Below are 18,700 nucleotides of genomic sequence, written 5' to 3'. Positions count from 1 at the left end.
GGGGACCCCTGATCCAGCGCTAGAGCCCAGTGCATCTGGCTCCCAGTCGGGCTGCTCAGCCCACCACCATCTGCAGAGTCCCTGGGCGGCGCTGGGCGCCTGCCTGCGGGGGGGGGGGGGGGGGCGGGGCAGGGGTGGGGAAAGGGCATGTGCGCGCACTTGTTCACCTGCTGACCGGCCGCCCGCTCCCGTGCAGCCTTCATGAGCTGGCACACGGGGCTGTGAACCCAGTGACTGGAACAAACTCCAGGCTGAGTGAGCAGCGGCTTTGACCTCCCTGCCCTGTGCCGCCTCCATCCTCACAGCCTCTCGCCTGCTTTTCCTTTGTAGCCAGGCCGGCATGCACCGCACACCCTCACAGGGAAGGAGACACCCTCCTGGAAGGTATGGGCAGCAGGCGTGGCGTGATGTGGCCAGCTGGACGAGGACACAGGGAGCAGAGATGAAAGAGGAAAAAGAACCAGGGGATCCAGAGAGGCCACTCAGAGTCGTGGACACACACAGCCCATGTCATAGACCACCGCTCACACACACATGCACACCCCCCCATACCCATCACACACCACAACCACACACATGCACACGCACACTCATACCACACGCACATGCACACAACCCACATCATAGACTGCTGCTCACACATACGCACCCGCTTCACATCATACTCTACAACCACACACAGACCACACACGCCACATCATAGGCCACCATTCACATACCATACACACATGCACACACACACACAAAGCATATCATACGCTACAACCCCACACTTACCACATGCACACACACCACATCATATACCACAGCACACACTTGCATGCACACCTGCACACCTGCACACCTAACATACACATGCACATAGACCCCACATGTGCTACTACACAGTCTAAGACCAAGGGAGGAGATACAATTGCAAAGAGAGCCAACGAGAAAGGAAAAACAGAAACAGAGAGACATAGAATAAACAAAAAGGGACAAAAACCAGAAAAAGAGAAATAGATACACGCGTTTGCCCAAAATCAGTGGTTCTCAATGGAGAGTGATTTTGCCCCCCAAGGAACATCTGGCAATGTCTGAAGGAAAGGGGATCCTCCTGTCACCCAGTGAGTGGCAGCTAAACATCCTGCAGTGTGTGGGATGGACGCACATAAAGAATGATTTGTTTCAAAATAGCAGTGGTGCCCAGGCTGAGAGGCCACGCCTGAAATGCAGCCACAGGCAGCCCAGAGCCCCAGCCGGCTGTGCTCCTGTCCTGCTTGCACTGATACACACGTCATCTCCCCAGCCCCCTCCAGCCCTGCCGGTGCGGTGCGGAGTGGGCTGGGGAACCCTGCGAGGCTCCGCAAGACAGAGGAGCTTCAGGGCATCCTCCCTGCCCCTCAGAGCCAGCAACCCCCAGGGGAACAGGGGATGGGGCTTTCAGATGTGAGAGGACCTGTGCAGGCAGGGTCACCCAACCCTAGGCCCACTTCCCCACCATCCAAGGACATGACGTCAGGTCCAAGAACTGCAAGGGCCCTATTGACAGAAGTCTGAATCCAGCAACCTGCCCCCGCTCCTCCCAGCCCTCTATGCCCATTTTTTAAAAAGATTTTATTTATTTATTCATAAGAGACACAGAGAGGGGCAGAGACACAGGCAGAGGGAGAAGCAGTCTTCCCTCAAGGAGCCTGATGCAGGACTCGATCCCAGGACCCCGGGATCATGCCCTGAGCCAAAGGCAGATGCTCAACCCCTGAGCCACCCAGGTGCCCCCTCCATGCACATTTTGAATCTGTTCTCAATTTCCCAGAAGGAAGTCGTGGCGCCCCTCGCAAAGGCAGCAGCAGGTGGAAGAAGTGGAGGAAGGAATGACTGTCCTCGGCAGCCTCCCTCCTCCACAGGACAGATGCCTCATTGCCTTATTCCCTTTGCCACCTGGGACTGACCTGGGGTCTTTGCCTGGAGCTGAGCAGTGTGGAGAAGGTTGGGGGTCAGCGGGTGACACACGCTGGTTTAATGGGCACAAAGTTCCCAGTTGAAGGTTTGGGTCCCAGCGCCTCCCCCCGCCCCAACCTGAACCCACTGGCCCCTGAGTGGGTGGGGAGAAGCTAATTGAACTGCAGTGTTTGCTCAGGGCTCTATGGCCTGGCCTTGGGCCCAAGAGCAGCGATGGGAGAGTGGCTTTCCCTTAGATTTGAGGGCGGCCCTTCTATACCCTGCCCACAGAGATACCTCACCCTGCACCCAAGCTTCCCCCTCTCTCCTACACATCCACACCTGTGTGCACACACACACACACACACACTCCTCACTGTGTCCTCCAGCTCTCTGAATCAGAGACAAGTAGGAAAAAAAAAAAAAACCAGACTCTGAAGCTAGGGAGTGACCCACACATACCAGTGACTGGAGATGCCCAGACACCCATGCCCCAGGCCATCAGGTCCCTGCTTTGCCATGGGACTTTGCATAATCCAAGGCTTTGGTCTCTCTCCAACCGGAAGGCTGAACCAAGTGACCAGGATGGCTCCCAAGCTGTTCCTGTCCGAATTCCATGTGGTGGGACCAGGACGGGCTGTGCTTTCTGTTAACCATTCGTCCCAGAGTCTGTGCAAGCCACCTCACCTCCCTGGGCCTCCATCTACCCACCCACTGGGGATGTGGGAATGGGTATGAATCTGGCCGCTGCCGCTAAATTGGCTAAATTGGCTATGTGACCTTGGGTGATTTACTTTACCACTTTGGACTTCGTTTTTTGTTTTGTTTTGATTTGTTTTTAACCTGTAGGATGTGGACAATAATGCCTGCCTTGCAAGTTCATTGTGAGTTTACAGGGGAGCATTTAGCTGGGCCCAGCAGGCTGGAGGGGGTGAACCCCTGGGGGAGGTTGCCAGAGAACATACTTGCAATACTGGGAGCATATTTATACTAAAAAAAATTCTTCATTGTTTATCTGAAATTCAAATGGAATGGGACGTCCTGTATTTTATTTGGTAATCCAATACATATATGCCATGTTGGGGGAGTGTTCTAGAACTCGGGGGTGGGGGGGGTCTATGAAGTCCAGGGGGCTAAATCCTGCCCATGGCTCCGCTTTATGCCCTGGCCCCTGAGCTAAGAATGGCTTACACATCCCTGAAGGGCTAACAAAACAAACAAAACAAAACAAAACAAAATTAAAGCCTGTGTGTCAGAGACCATATGCCTGTAGGTGGCCTGCCAAACTTAACATATCTTCGCGTCCTATCTGGCCCTTTACGGAAAAGGTTTGCGGGGCACCCTGGGTTTTCTTTGTTTATACCACCTATTCTGGGCCAGGCTAGAGACTAAACCGCAAGCGTGAAGGGAAGCTCAATCTCCAGGAGGGCCAGACACAGAAAAGACCCCAGGGAGAGAGGTGAGCTCCACTCACTCCTCTATCCCCTAGGCCGGCCTGACTCCTCCCCTCCTCCCCTGCTCCCCTCCTCCCTCTCCCCAGGCCCTCAGGCTAGTCTGACCTGTCCAGGCCTTTCTATAAAAGGTCACCAGGTGTCCCAAAGTCCAAGGGAGGCCTCTCCCCTCTTTGAAGGCCTCCCCTTCCTGGACTGGCCTGGGGGCAGGGAGAGAGACCCAGGTGTGGAAGGAGTTGAAGCCAGGCCGCAGATGCAGGGCAGGTCAGCTGGCCTGTCTCTTTAAATCTCAGGTAATTTGGGAGGAGGGAGGGAGTGTCTGCGGGCTCCTGCTCACTCCCAGGAGGAGCTCCCAAGGAGGAGCCAGAGGAGGGAGCCCCAGCTCTGTGGAGGGTAAGAAACTCCGCAGCCCTCTGCAAGCCCTGCCCTGGCGCCCCACGGAGACTCGGCGGGGGACCCGGAAGGCAGGAGACGGGACCTCTACAGGGCGAGGGCAGGCCGGCCCTTGAGGGGGCTGATGTGGCCCCTAGGCTGAGTCCGTTTGGGGTCTGGCCTCGGCCTCAGCCCCCCAAGGAGCCGGCCCTGCGCTCTATGGGGTTGCCGCTGCCCAAGGAGAAGGGGCTCATTCTCTGCCTGTGGAGAAAATTCTGTAGATGGTTCCAGAGACAGGAGTCATGGGCTCAGAGCCGAGATGAGCAGAACCTGCAGCAGCAGAAGAGGTAAGCCTCAATCTGCTCCCTCTGCACCCCCCAGCATGTCCCTCACCCCCCCCAGCTCCTCCTTTCTCCCCCTTCCCCCTCCTCCCCTCCTCCCACCCCATTCCAGTCTTTGTCTGGCATCTCTATCTGAACAGATTGTGTTTCTAGGCCTGGCTCCTTGGGATCATTTTGTCTCAAAGGTGCTGGCCCTGTGGGGTTAGCACCCCAGGATGTCAGGGGTAGAAGGGAGGAGGCTGGCAGGGGGGCACAGGTGCTCACTATCTTTAAGATCCTATTCAATTATGCAAGCCTCTTGTACTTCCCTAAAGGCCAGCCAGCTCCCTGGGCCTTGGAAAGATCAAGGCATCATGAAACCACCACCCCAGAGGTGCTGGTGGGTCCGGACAAAGCCTGATATCTACTCCCTACCCCTAGAGCAGTGTTTCCTGCAGAAACATGTAACACATACATGTATGCATGTAGGCCTGTGGGAGTGAATGAATGAGGCAGGAAGGAGCCGCAGACGCCAGTAACCACAGAAGACAAAAATGTGACCATGGTTGTCATTCCTGTGCACGATCACCATCACCAGCCATTGCCCAGGGCCCTGCTGAGTGCCAGGCATGTGCAGGGCAGGGGGTGATATGGAGCCCAACAAAGCTGGGACCCAGCCCTGGGGCTCACTACTGGGGAGGGGGGCATGGTGGGTGCCCAGGCGCAACACCAGAAGTGCTCACCCACTCTCTCATTGGAGCTGAGGAATTTGAGAGGCTCTAAAGTTTGAGCCCCAAGGAGATTGCACTTGTTGCTTCCAGCCCCTGAAAATGTCCCACCCCAGGAGGGAAAGGAAAGGAGAGGGAAAGCTTGAGGCCATCCCTGGGTGCGATGCCCTCTCCAAAGACTCTCTGGGTCTCCCCACCAGATGCTGGCACGCTGGCAGGAAGGCCCCCCAGGGTCCCTAACTAAAGGCAGATAATCCATGTTGATTCAGAGAGGAAAGCGCAGGGTTTTTGTATCTGAGGGTCCTTCTCCAACTCCGAGAGCGGAGGCCCACCCCAGCCTGACTGGGAGTGCCTGTGTTTCTTCTCCCTTCGCCCCAGGATTCAGCACTGGCTTCCCCGACTCTCACACCAGCCACCCACTTCTCTCCCCCCAGGCCTGGGAGAGCAGGGGCTGAGTGCATGTTTGGCTGATGACATCTTAAGGCACAGAATGGCGCTGTTGTTGGAGAAGAGGCCATCCCTGGTTCCACCTCTCCCTTCCCACTCAGGACCCCGGGGCTGGGGGAGCCAGACACAGAGCACAGAAAGGCTCAGGGCTTGGAAGGGGCAGCAGAGCTGCCCTGTGTGCCAACGAGGCCAAGGCAGAGTGAAGGACCGCAGCCTGGCTGCTTCCACTGTCCTTTCTGCCCCTAGTTTTCTCAAGACCATCGAGTGGGCCTCCTCTTGCAGCCCCGGTCCTGAAGGCCCGATGTTGCCACGTTGAGGGATTCTCCTCCCATCCTGACCTCCGTGCCTGTGTCCACAGTTTCTCGGCCCCCCTCCTTCCCACCCAGAGCCTGGAGTATTGATCTGCCTCTGAGGGGGCACTCCCAGGAAGGACACTGAGATGGCTGGAGCCGAAGTGTCCCAGGCTGCGCGGTGAACCTTAGGGAAGACTTGTAGGCAACTAGGTAAATAGAGAACCATGCAAGTGAGGACAGTAGTGATGGGTGAGGAGGCAGGCTGATGGTGGAAAGCCGTGAACAATGTAAGGAGCACCTACCTTATCTTCTGTAACCCCAAACCTATGGGAGTCAGGGCCTGTTATCCCCCGAAAACGAGGCAGGCCCGGAGTAAGCAAGTGCTGAAGTCAGGATTCAGCCAACAGCTCAGAGAGGGCATCTGGGTGGGGTTGGGGGATTCCATGAGGGTAGAGAATGGTCCAGTGAGAGTGGAAGACTTTATAGGCTTGCCAAGATGGTCAGGAACCCAGCATCTCTCTCTCTCTCTCTCTCTCTCTCTCTCTCTCTAGCAGATGAGTCTTGGGTCTTCGCCTCTCTATGCTTAAATCCACATTGTCAGACCCAAACTGAACCACTACCTTTCTCCCATTTCTTCTTCCGCTCTCCCTGGACCTTGAATTATCTTATTTCCTGAGATCCAATGTATTAACTACTTACCGAGCATAGAGCACTCTGCTAGATTTGCAGAAAATGAACGTGACATCCCTGCTCTCAAGCAGCTCACGGTTCTCATGGACAAAATGTACCAATGTGCACCTACTTGGGTGACAAGTGAGCTTGGGGAGTGTCCTCACCAAGAAGGGTATAAGCGAGTGTCGTGAGAGCACAGAGGAGGATGCTGTGGTATCTGCTTCTGCCTGGTGTGGGGTATGATGGCCAGCTCCCAGAGGCCCTCACCCGACCCTGTTGCTGGCACCTTCTCCCTGCCACCAGATGCTGGGAGGGCAGTGATCACTGGAGGTTTGGATAGATACCTGTATAAGTACATGGGAAGTGATTGATGTGTCTGGAAAAGTAAGCTCTGGGGCTCTCCGGTATACTGGGACCCCTGGCCTCAGTAAGTACAGTCAGACAGGCCTGCTCGCAGGCACATGTGCTAGAGCTGCAGCAGAGAAAGCAGCCTGACTCCAAGTCTGCAAACAACCACTACTCGCCGCCCCCCCCCCAGCTCTGGCTTCCGCCTCTGGTTGCCAAGAACCTGAGCTGGCGGGAAGTGGCCCACGCGTGGCCGGTGCATGCCTCCTCCCCACACATGACTGCTCTTTCCTTCATCTGTGATCAGTCTTCTGGGCTCCCCCTGAGAAAGACTGGAAAGAGCCATAAAACTAGAAGAACCACATAACTGAGTGGTAGGAGCCTGAGGCTACGTTCCTGGCCAAGCCTTCTGCTTGTAACTGCAGGATCTCCTCCCAGCGATTCGGTTGTGCTGCCTCAGTTTCCTTTTCTGAAACATGAAAGGATCATTTGGCCTGTGTCACAGGGTTGTAAGGAGCAAAAGGGATCGTAAGGGAGATGCTGCTTTGGAAGCTGAAAAGCACATTTAACAAATGGGATTACTGTGATGAAAACAGCCACGGTGGTCAAAAGGCTACGCCCGATGTTGGCGGGAGGTCAAGGGACTGGGCTCCTCCTCCTGGCAGAGCCATTCGCACCCGGGAACCTGTACATGGGGTGAGCCCTCCCCTTCCCAAATGGCCCGCTTGTCTGAGGGGGTGCTTGTGGAGAAACCAGTGGCACCCAGGCCCGTGGACACAGCAGCCCCCCGTGTCTCTAAGCCCTCTCCAAAGCCTGATCAACACAGAGAACTGGGACAGAGAATCGGCCGAGGGGGTCCTGGTGCCAGCTCTGAGTCCGACTTGTTTGGCCAGGTCGCCTCGGGACTCCGGGCCTCTTTCTCCATCTGTAAAAAGAACAGATAGACCAGATTTCTAGGAACTTTCCGGCTCTAAAATTCTGATTTGAATTCTCCTCCAAGGCACTCTGGATTCCATCTTGTTTCCAGCAACCAAATAGAACACTCTGCCCGTGCGCACACAGACATGTGCACATCCGTGTGCACATCCGTAAGAAGGAGGAGGAGGAGAGGGGAGGACGAGGAGGAGAGGGGAGGACGGAGTGTAGGGAACCGGCAGAAGGAAGTGAGACAACCTGGTGTGGTGGCCCAGGGGGAACTGCAGGGGGAAGATCAGGCCAGGGACTTGTTTACTCTATTTAAAAAAAAAAAAAAGGGCTAGGGTTTGCAAGTACAGTTTTGACCAGTCTTACATTACACTAAATCATTCAAGTTTATAATTAATTGTGCGGCGAAATAAAACATTCTGAATCCCGAAAACAGCTTCCACCCCGCTAGAGTTTCAGCTTTTCTCTGTGATTTCTTTTTGCGTCTCGATCCGTGAGTGTTTAAAAGGCTTTACTTTTTCGTTTTCCTCTTATTTTTTTTTTTTCGTTTTCCTCTTAAATATTTAACGATGTGTGAGCAAACACAGAGAGGGGACTTCTCATTGTTTTTAATGTGAAGAATCTTTTCTTTAAAAAGATGGTTGGTGGATGATTCTACCTGTAGGTCAGAGTTTCCCCACCTTGGCAGGACGGAATAATTCTTCGTTACAGGAGGCTGCCCTGCCTAAGATGCTTCTTCTTTAATTTTTTTGATTATTTATTTATTCATGAGAGACACAAAGAGAGGGACAGAGACACAGCAGGCTCCATGCAGGGAGCCCAACATGGGACTCGATCCTGGGTCTCTGGGATCATGCCCTGGGCTGAAGGTGGCGCTAAACCCCTGAGCCACCCAGGGGTCCCAAAAATGCTTCTTTTTTTCCCTAAGATTTTATTTATGTATTCATGATAGACACACAGAGAGAGAGAGGCAGAGACACAGGCAGAGGGAGAAGCAGGCTCCATGCAGGGAGCCCGACGCAGGACTCGATCCCGGGTCTCCAGGATCACGCCCTGGGCCGAAGGCAGACACCCAACCGCTGAGCCACTCAGGGATCCCTAAGATGCATCTTAAGAGCATCCCTTCCCTCTCCCCTCCGGATGCCAGTAGCACCCCTCCGCCCCACACCACCAGTTGTGACAACCAAACTTGTGTCCAGACATTGCCAAGTCCCCTGGGGAGGGGGAAGGGACTCCCCCCTGGTTGAGAGCCACCATTTATGAATTAGAGATTCCGGCCAAAATATTAAGTATTCTACTAAACAAAGTGAAACTTTCCCCTGGAAGGGAACGAGTATAATTTAACCGTTCAAACCAGGACATATTTTTATCAGTATCTCCTCTTCTTCCTGGACGAAGGAGGTGTCTGGCTGAGACCTGGTGACGATGCGTAGGTTTTGCTCCAGATCTAAACTTCTGGGCTGGGGTGCTATGGGAGGGCCTGCTTGTATCTCGGGCATGGGTCTTTGGATGAGTCTGCTCTTGTGCCTTTTTTTTTTAAATAAATTTATTTTTTATTGGTGTTCAATTTGCCAACATATAGAATGACACCCAGTGCTCATCCTGTCAAGTTCCCCCCTCAGTGCCCGTCACCCAGTCACCCCCGCCCACCTCCCCTTCCCCCACCCCTAGTTCGTTTCCCAGAGTTACAAGTCTTTCATGTTCTGTCTCCCTTTCTGATATTTCCCACTCATTTTTCTCCTTTCCCCTCTATTCCTTTTCACTGTTTTTTATATTCCCCAAATGAATGAGACCATATAATGTTTGTCCTTCTCCGATTGACTTATTTCACTCAGCATAATCTTGTGCCTTTTTTATGGGTCCCAAGAGTAGTCAGGTTTTGGGGGGTCAGCCCAACAGCCAAGTTGACTGAGGGCTTTCTCTGCTGCTCCCTTGTGGCCCTAAGATGCCATTGCATGTAATGGCTCTGCTCCCCTCGGAACCATTCATCTACCCTGCCCTCTTTTTGGCTAGATTCTGGAGTTTGCCACCCAGAAGAGACCAGTTCTCCACATACTTCGCTGGGCTGGGTCATGAGCTGATTCTTCACCCAGAGTGTAGTCTGACTGGGGTTGCCAGACAAAGTACAGGACGTGGAGTTACATTTGACTTTCATATACGTGATGAATAAGCTCTTAGCAGGAGTCTGTCCCAAATATCATGTGGGCCATAGTTATATTAAAAATTATTGGCTGTACGTCTAAAATTAAAATCTAACGGAGCATCCTGTATTTTTATTTGGCAAGCCCAGATGGACAGTAACTCCATCCTTCCCAGGCCACGAGGGCAGTCGGCAAGGCAAGAAAAAGAACACAGGAATGGAGGCTTGTGGGGGACATTTGTGGGCTTCGGAGATGTGTGGGGACCCAAAGGGGCGTCTGCAGGCCGGCCACCAGCTAGCCTCCCCACTCATCTTAGGAAGCAGGGGGCAAAACTCTGCACATGGGTTAGAAGCCTCCTTGGATCCAGTTCTAACTTTGCCATTAACTTTAGTCAAAATAGGGCACCTGGGTGGCTCAGTGGTTGGGCGTCTGCCTTTGGCTCGGGTCATGATCCGGGGTCCTGGGTTGAGTCCCGATGGCAAGCTTGCTTCTCCCTCTTCCTATGTCTCTGCCTCTCTCTGTGTGACTCTCATGAACAAATAAATAAAATCTAAAAAAAAAAATTAAAAAAACACAAAACTTTAGTCAAAACAGGGCGTAAAGCTCATTGAAGGAGGGCAGAGAAAGGATATAAAGATGAGAAAGTGACTGACCCCTGCTCTAAGTACCCCTAATGCAGAGGAAGAGACAGTATAATCACAACACGCAGTGACAGATGCAAAAATAAAGGACCAGAGGATAGTGTGGGAAACTGCCTGGGGAAGGTGTGTGTGCGTGTGTGTTGGGGAACAGAGTGGGCTCTAGAATATTTATAGAGGAGGGGTTTGGGCATATTGTCAGAAAGGGCGGCGGCGGTGGTGAAGGGGGTGTAGAAAATTTGCTTTGCAGCTGCGTTTGTATATCAAGCACACTGTTTTTTCCTTAGATTATGTTTGCCTGAGGTTGGCTTAGGGGGTGGCCGATGGAGATAATAAGGAGGGGCAGTAAAGCCAAACTACCTTCTGGCACTGCTACAAATTCATTCATTCTGCAGATAGTGGGAGAGTGTCTGCCCCACGCGGGGCACAACCCTAGGCACTGGGATCACGGAATAGACAATGACCAGGGTGAGGAGGAAGTGCTGGGTTCCAGGGGGGAGGAGCGTTCGGTGCAGGCTTTGGGAGAATGAGGTGTTCTGGGGGTGCTGAGGCCGGAGCATCAGGCATGAGGAGTGAATGGGAGGAGGAGAGAGTGGAAAGGCAGGTGCACAGAGGCTCGAAAGGACCTCCGTGTTCCTTTTATGTGGGCATTTAAGGGCCGACTTCTCTGAGCCAGGATGGTATTGCCATTTAGAGGGGGCACTTTGGCGGCATGCAGAAGGATGGACTGGGGGTAAGGAGCACATAGGGAAAGTAGTTGGAGTATTTCGGTAATGAGGGGCAGAACAGAGAATGAAGAGCTGGACTGAGGAAGGTCAGGAGGGACGAGGAGGTAGGGATTGGTTTTGGGGGGAAGAACACTCAACGTTGAATTGGCAGGGCCTGGTGGCCGCCCATGTGGCATGGGGGTTGGGGAGCTGGTGCCAATGTTTGGGGAGGTGTGAGTCTGGTGCTCATTCCTCCTCTCCCGATCGCCCTCCCATCTCAGCTCCTGGAGTTGGTTTCCTGCCACCACCAGCACTTCAGTGCGCGAGTCCCATTCACATAGTTCCTAGCTGGCCATCTATGGCTAAGTGGTCTTAGTTCATTTAGCTCCCATAAAAAGACGATGGCTTGGGGCCAAGAGAGAAATGGAATAAAGGGGGCCCCATAGGTCTTAGACCCATAGGTCTTAGTTGGGCTAAATTTTGATTATGATTTAGGTTTTTAGTTCATTGTAGGAATAAGATTCAAGAAGGGATCTGGTGAGTCACAGAGGACGATTTTTTTTTTTTTTACCCCAAAAACAAGTGAGAAGCAGACAGGAAGTAGGAAGAGAGTATACTCTGACTTAGGGTCAGAACAAAAAGGATCTGCTGTTGCTTTCCGATTGAGCTCTGAGGATGCTGTTGTCGGGAGGAGAGTGCCAGGATCAATGGGCTTTGCTGAGAAGGTCTAGAAAGGAGAGCATCGCTGCTCCACCGGAGGAAACCTGCTGGCCTCCACGTGTTGACTTGCTTCACAAATATGAGGGAGGAATTCCTTGTACCCTTAGTCCATGAAAACAAGGCTTATCTTGGGGGGTAATCACAGGGCACTTAGTGAAGCTAAGCAGGGTTGCTCCAGAGGTCAGCAGGTCAGGAGGTGAATGAGTACTTAAGTGAAACTCCTCCCCTCCATGCCCCATGTGCACAGATAACACCTTCACACACATTCTGGTCCCAGCCCCCAGGGGAGGGGAAGCCAGTCCTGGTGCTCCCCTACACACACAGAAAGGGGGGGAAGTTGGCTTGGGTTAACTAACTGGAAGTGCTCGTGTTTGCATGTGGGGGAGGGGCCCTGCCATCACCCCCTCGCTGCACAACGGGGCAGGCTCAGCATCGCCCCCTTTCTGATCCCATTCCCTTGTAGGATCTGGGAGTCTCCTCTCCTTCTGGCTGCCAAGGAGAACAATGTCCAGGCTCTCAGCAAGCTACTCAAGTACGAGGCCTGTGAGGTGCAGGAGAGAGGTAAGAGGCAGAGCCCTCACACCCGTCAGACCCCCTCCCCCCGCCCCCTCGGCTCCCAGCCCAGCCCAGCCCAGGCCCTTCTGCTGTGGCCACTTAGTCCCTATTGTCACCGGCCCGGCCCCATAGAAGCCATATAACTCTGCTTTCTGTCAATGCCAGGAGGCATGGGGGAGACGGCCCTGCACATAGCAGCCCTCTACGACAACCTGGAGGCCGCCACGGTGCTGATGGAGGCCGCCCCGGAGCTGGTCTTTGAGCCCATGACATCCGAGCTGTATGAGGGTGAGGGGCCACGGGGCCCAGGACGGAGGGAAGGGGCGCCCTGCTGCATATTTCCAGGCAGTCTGGGGTGGATGATTTGGGGAGGGAGTCTGAGACTCCTGCTTCTCATGCTTCTCTATCTCCCCTGCCTCCTGGCCACCTCACTGCACCCGGTTAGAGCACCAGGCCCCTGCGGTGCAAGGGGTCTAGGATAGGGAGAGAAGGCAGCAGCTGGCCTCCCTGGGGACCTGCAGGCCAGGGGCTCCTCCCCCCCAACCCCCGCCCCCAGGCTCAGGCTGCCCCCGGGGAGGAGGATGGGGTGTGGATAGGGGAGGGACCCCCGGCAGGATCCTGGGGACAGGCCCCGTGACTGAGGGCTCTCTCCGGGCCAGGTCAGACTGCACTGCACATAGCCATCGTGAACCAGAACGTGAACCTGGTGCGCGCCCTGCTTGCCCGCGGGGCCAGCGTCTCTGCCAGAGCCACGGGCACCGCTTTCCACCGCAGCCCCCGCAACCTCATCTACTTTGGTGGGAGCAGGGCCCGGGCTGGGAGGAGGGGCGTGGGGAGGGCCCAGAGCAGGGGACGGTGGGCTGAGGAGGGCTCCAGGCCTGGGGAAGCGGAGGCCCAGAGCCAGTCCCCCCCGGGGCACTCGCTCCATCCCTGCCCCTGGTGGCGCTGACGAGTGTCGCCAAGCCCAGAGCTGAGATGCGGCCGGTGCCCCTCCCACCGGGCACCTGTGCCAAGGAGCCCCGTGTGTCCACAGGGGAGCACCCCCTGTCCTTCGCCGCCTGCGTGGGCAGTGAGGAGATCGTGAGGCTGCTCATCGAGCACGGAGCTGACATCCGGGCCCAGGACTCCCTGGGTGAGAGCCGGGCTGGGGGGGAGCCGGGGTGCTGGGGGCCGGGGGGGGGAGGGCAGGGCAACGGCAGGGCCCGGGGTGCGGCGGCCGTGTGACCCCCGCGTCCTCCCCCAGGAAACACCGTGCTGCACATCCTCATCCTCCAGCCCAACAAGACCTTCGCCTGCCAGATGTACAACCTGCTGCTGTCCTATGATGGGCGCAGGGACCACCTGCAGTCCCTGGACCTCGTGCCCAACCACCAGGGCCTCACCCCCTTCAAGCTGGCCGGCGTGGAGGGCAACACCGTGGTGAGGGACACTCGGCGGGCCCCGGGGGTCCTGCTTCTCCCCGGCTCCCCTGAGGTCGCCCTGCGCAGCCTCAGCCTCTGGCATCCCTTGCCGGGAGGCTCTGAGAAGGTCCTCCCAGGGTGTCGGCTCTGGTCACCCAAGTTCTGGTCCCTCTGCCTGTCCTTGTCCTCGTCCTTCAGATCTTTGTAGGGTTGGTGGGGAAGACGGGTGAGCAGAGACGGGGGCTCGGGCGACGGAGGTGGGGCCCGGGGTCGTTGGGGCCGGGGTGGGGGGCAGCAGCCCTCCCAGCGGAGTGGCTCCCGCGGCCGCTCCTCACCCTGACCCCGGGCTCGCACCGTGTCCCCTCAGATGTTCCAGCACCTGATGCAGAAGCGGAAGCACATCCAGTGGACGTACGGGCCGCTGACCTCCACTCTCTACGACCTCACGGAGATCGACTCCTCGGGGGACGAGCAGTCTCTGCTGGAACTGATCGTCACCACCAAGAAGCGGGAGGTAGGGGCGGTCAGGTCAGAAAGCAGCCGGGGAGGGCGGGCCGGGTCCCGAGCCGGAATCCAGTTCCTTCCTGCCGCAGGCTCGCCAGATCCTGGACCAGACCCCAGTGAAAGAGCTGGTGAGCCTCAAGTGGAAGAGATACGGGCGGCCCTACTTCTGCGTGCTGGGGACCCTGTACCTGCTGTACATCATCTGCTTCACCATGTGCTGCGTCTACCGCCCTCTCAAGCCCAGGACCAACAACCACACTGGTCCCCGGGACAACACCCTCCTACAGCAGAAGCTCCTCCAGGTGAAGCCCGAGGAGCAGCAGAGCTTCGGGGCCGGGCTCGGCTCCCTGCCCTTCCACAGGCCCGCACCGTGGTCCTGTTCTATGGCCCGTGTTTCTCCCTTCACCCAGCTCCCGAATACCCAGGCACGAACCCAACAAACAGTCACACGGAAACACACGTGGGCTCCAAGAGCAGAGCCTGGGCTGGCCAGACCTAACACAGATGCCCTATGCACGGGACACTGACTGGTGCCCGCGGGCGGGCGGGCAGGTGCACGGACGGCCTGCCGCCTCTGACCATGTTTCCCCCTCAGGAGGCCTATGTGACCCCCGAGGATGACATTCGCCTGGTCGGGGAGCTGGTGACCATCATTGGAGCTGTGATCATTCTGCTTGCAGAGGTGAGATGAGAGGGGGGCAGGGTTGGGGACGAGGCTGCCTGCCCCAGGGATCCAGCCAGAGCCCCAGGCTACAAGTGCCTTTGTGTCTTCCTGGCCTGCGCCCAGATTCCAGACATCTTCAGGGTGGGGGTCACTCGCTTCTTCGGACAGACCATCCTTGGGGGGCCGTTTCACGTCCTCATGTGAGTCTCCGTTCTCTCCCCCCCAATCCTTTCCCTCAACTCCCTGGATTCCTGACCCCTGGACAATCCCTGGAGAAAACTAACTCGAGGTCCTTCTCCAGCGGCATGTGTGGCCGCGGGTACTGAACGTGCGAAGGCCAAATCTGAGTGTGTGGGTGTTGCGTCCCCCAGTCACTCCTGCTCTTGCGTGCCCAGGATAATCCCCGTCTCCTCTCACATCCCCGTCTGCTCCCCACCCCCAGCATCACCTACGCCTGCATGGTGCTGGTGACCATGGTGATGCGGCTCACGAACACCAATGGGGAGGTGGTGCCCATGTCCTTCGCCCTGGTGTTGGGCTGGTGCAATGTCATGTACTTCGCCCGAGGATTCCAGATGTTGGGCCCTTTCACCATCATGATCCAGAAGGTCTGTGCCTCCCCCCAAGCTTTCTAGAGCAAGGTGCTAGAGCAGGGGCTGCTGCAGACATTTCTGTAAAGGGCCAGATGACAGATTCGCAGGCTTTGCAAGACCACATGTGGTCTCTACTGCATATTTTTTTTCCTTTCCTCCTCCTTCCTTTGGTTTCCTCAAGCCTTTAAAAATGTCAAAGCCACTCTTAGTTCTGTAAGGGCTGTACTCGAACAGGCCAAGTAGACTCGGTGTGCACCATAGTTTCTAACCCCGGGAGGGAGGAGCTGCTGGACTTGACGGGGTTCGACGCAGGAGAGGCTGCAAGGGGCAGCCGCTCAGGGGACCCCTGAAGAAGTATTTTCCTTCCCTCCTCCCTTTAGATGATCTTTGGCGACCTGATGCGGTTCTGCTGGCTGATGGCGGTCGTCATCCTGGGCTTTGCCTCCGGTAAATCACGGGTCTGGGATGGGGCCCTGGAGGGGAGAGGTTGGAGGAGCCTGGGGAGTCCAGAATGGCTGTAGAGAAACCCGGGGGAAGGTGGGAGCGAGGGCCAAGACACAGGGCTGTAGGGTCTGAGGATGGAACGTCCCTCACAGGTGAGACAAAACGGGGAGTGTTGTGGAGACGTGGCTCTGGGGATCGGGATAAGCCACACTGAAAATAAGGGAATATCAGAACCCAAAGTACGGAGCCACGGGGGGCGGGCCTGAATTGGGCAGCGAAGGGCTGGCCGTGGTCCAGCCACGTATATGGTTGCCATGGTAACTCTCCCCCCCTTGGGTGGAGCAGCCTTCTATATCATCTTCCAGACAGAGGACCCCGACGAGCTGGGCCACTTCTACGACTACCCCATGGCACTGTTCAGCACCTTCGAGCTGTTCCTCACCGTCATCGACGGGCCTGCCAACTACGACGTGGACCTGCCTTTCATGTACAGCATCACCTACGCTGCCTTCGCCATCATCGCCACCCTGCTCATGCTCAACCTCCTCATCGCCATGATGGGTGACACTCACTGGCGGGTGGCCCATGAGCGGGATGAGCTCTGGAGGGCCCAGGTGAGCCCCTGGCGGCTGGGTGGGTTCGTGCCGGGTACTCCCTCCCAGCCAGGGACCCGGCTGAGCTCACACAGAAACAGGATATTTTGACCCGACATATGTTGACATGGTCACTGCACGGTACACCGGGTAACGCGGGGTGCACAGAAGCACGGGATTGGCAATCCAACGGAGCAGGACTTGGATGCCTGGAAACAATTCCTCCCAGTTTTCTCAAAAATGAAAACCTCAGGCTTTTCTAGGAGAGTCAACAAGAAAGCGACCGACAAGAAATAAAGCCAGTGGTGGCTAAAAAGTGCATTTAGTAAATTAGTCTGTAAAAAAACGTGACCCAGAAAAATCGGACAGGTTAAAAAAAAAATGCTACAAAAACTTCCCAGAGTAGCAGCAGTCATCCTCAGTCAGATCGTCACGATGGAGACAGAAGGCCGTTCGATGAATCAAATCGTTTGAAAATATACTTAGAAAATTATTTCTCTCAACAGAATTAAAAATGAAAACCCCCCAAATTGAATGGCACTTAACTGTGCTGTGTAGAAAACAGAGTTAAAAGGCCCTAAATTGGCTAAATGGGGTTTGCTCAGGAAAATATGTTTTCCATGCAAATGTATTGATATTAGATTTCCCAGTAGGATGTTAGCATTTATAAATGGCCTTTATGTCTGTAGGGTCAAAATATCCTGTGGCCCCGAGGATCCCTTTCTGTTTGCTTTGCCCTCCTTCCTGTCTCCTTGGAGCGAGGTCTCTCAACCTCCTGCAGGAACGGCGTGGATGTCAAGTCACGGAGCAAAAAATTGCAGGACTTGTGTCCCACTGACTGTTTCCCGCAGCAGAGGGTCAGCCAAGCGGACACCACCACCCTCGTGCTCGCTCAGGGTGTTGTTGGTCCCTTCTTGGAGACCCCGAGCCCCTGCGTTTCCGACCTGTTGCTACGCTGTCCTTCCTCTGCCCCGCACCCTCTCCTCTCCCCATCCTTCTCTCCATCTGCACCCGACCCCTGACGGCCCCTCCTGTCCCCACGCGCAGGTGGTGGCCACCACGGTGATGCTGGAACGGAAGCTGCCTCGCTGCCTGTGGCCTCGCTCGGGGATCTGCGGGCGCGAGTACGGGCTGGGGGACCGCTGGTTCCTGCGGTGAGTGACCTTGCGCCCCTCTGCTCAGACAGCCTCCAGTTGGGGGGGGGAACGTGCCCAGTGACCTGTGTTGACCTGAAGTCCCCACACTGGATCCCCGCTGCTAAGGGAGCCCCCCCGCCCTTGCCAGGTGCTTGGGGCTGGAACCCAGCCCTTCCCTGTGCCCACACCAGCTAGCTGCACAGGAGCAACATCGCCAGTCCTGGTGGGAGGGGGTGCGCATAGGACAGAGGCAGGGTCCCCAGGACCAGCCCGTCCGCCCTCGGCTGCCTCTCATGTCCTCCTTCTGCACAGGGTGGAGGACAGACAGGATCTCAACAGGCAGCGCGCGCGGCGCTACGCACAGGCCTTCCACAGCCAGGGCGCCGACGACCTGGACAAAGCCTCAGAAAAAGGGCAGCTGGGCCACCCCTTGGGCCTCCACCTGGCCCTCCCGACCCCCTCGGTGTCCCGAAGTACCTCCCGCAGCAGCACCAACTGGGAGAGGCTCCGACAGGGCACCCTGCGGAGGGAAGTGCGGGGCCTGGCCAACAGGGCTCTGGAGGACTGCGAAGGCTGGGAGTACCAGATCTGAGCGCTCGCACTCCACTGGGCCATCGGGCCCCTGCAGCTGCTCTCGGCTCCCTGGGGCCATCGGGGCGCAGAACCGAGACACCCAGAGGTCCAATCTCCCTCCCGGGTCCCGGAGTGGGTGGGAAGCAGAATGAACACCCAGGCACGCCGGTGGCAATAACTGCCCCGGGATCCACTGCTGGGTTCCGCTGCTCCCCCAGCTCTGGGGCGATGGGAAACCACGGAGGGCGGTGGCCCTGGCCTCACCCCGAGCACGGGCCGGGGCCACCCAAGCACTCTGCACTGTCAGAGCAAAGCACTTTAAGGACAGGCTTGCCGTCTCTACCCCAGTGTTACGGTGGGAAGGGGAGAGCCCTTCCCAGGGTGCTCCAGACAGCTGGGAGGGAGGCTTGCGGACAGCACACAAGTGAGGGGGGGGGGCAGGTACCGCTTTCGGGGTGGGGTGAAGCGGGTGGAGTCTTGCCACCTTCTACCTTCCAATAAAGTCACTCCCTGCTCTGCGCCCCGTGCATTCGGCTGGGTAGTGTCGCCTCTGGCAGTGG

General features: G+C 56.4%; 1 protein-coding gene across 2 annotated transcripts; it reads left to right on the top strand.

The window, feature by feature from the left end:
* Nucleotides 1–3,673: 3,673 nt before the first annotated feature.
* TRPV6 (transient receptor potential cation channel subfamily V member 6) lies at nucleotides 3,674–18,638 on the top strand. Of its 2 annotated transcripts, XM_055334637.1 has the most exons (15): nucleotides 3,674–4,090; nucleotides 12,142–12,239; nucleotides 12,399–12,521; nucleotides 12,893–13,030; nucleotides 13,267–13,365; nucleotides 13,477–13,652; nucleotides 14,001–14,147; nucleotides 14,227–14,439; nucleotides 14,733–14,819; nucleotides 14,925–15,001; nucleotides 15,244–15,409; nucleotides 15,775–15,841; nucleotides 16,184–16,452; nucleotides 17,479–17,585; nucleotides 17,880–18,638. In XM_055334637.1, exons 1-15 carry the CDS (start codon nucleotides 3,963–3,965, stop codon nucleotides 18,157–18,159), a joined length of 2,175 nt encoding a protein of 724 aa, XP_055190612.1. In that variant the 5' UTR covers nucleotides 3,674–3,962; the 3' UTR covers nucleotides 18,160–18,638. The 2 variants fall into 2 exon arrangements, with proteins under 2 accessions (XP_055190612.1, XP_055190613.1); XM_055334638.1 differs by lacking the exons at nucleotides 3,674–4,090; nucleotides 12,142–12,239 and having other exon boundaries at nucleotides 12,414–12,521; nucleotides 12,898–13,030.
* Nucleotides 18,639–18,700: the final 62 nt, after the last annotated feature.

Source organism: Nyctereutes procyonoides, unplaced genomic scaffold (assembly GCF_905146905.1).
Source record: "Nyctereutes procyonoides isolate TBG_1078 unplaced genomic scaffold, NYPRO_anot_genome, whole genome shotgun sequence".
In the NCBI taxonomy this organism is placed as follows: Eukaryota; Metazoa; Chordata; class Mammalia; order Carnivora; family Canidae; genus Nyctereutes; species Nyctereutes procyonoides.
This window is presented reverse-complemented; position numbering and strand designations above follow the sequence as displayed.

Coding starts and splice junctions, on each gene's coding strand:
- TRPV6 (XM_055334637.1), top strand. CDS start 3,963: ATGGGGTTGCCGCTGCCCAAGGAGAAGGGGCTCATTCTCTGCCTGTGG. Junction 12,240..12,398: donor CTGTGAGGTGCAGGAGAGAG/GTAAGAGGCAGA, acceptor TGTCAATGCCAG/GAGGCATGGGGGAGACGGCC. Junction 14,440..14,732: donor TACAGCAGAAGCTCCTCCAG/GTGAAGCCCGAG, acceptor TTTCCCCCTCAG/GAGGCCTATGTGACCCCCGA.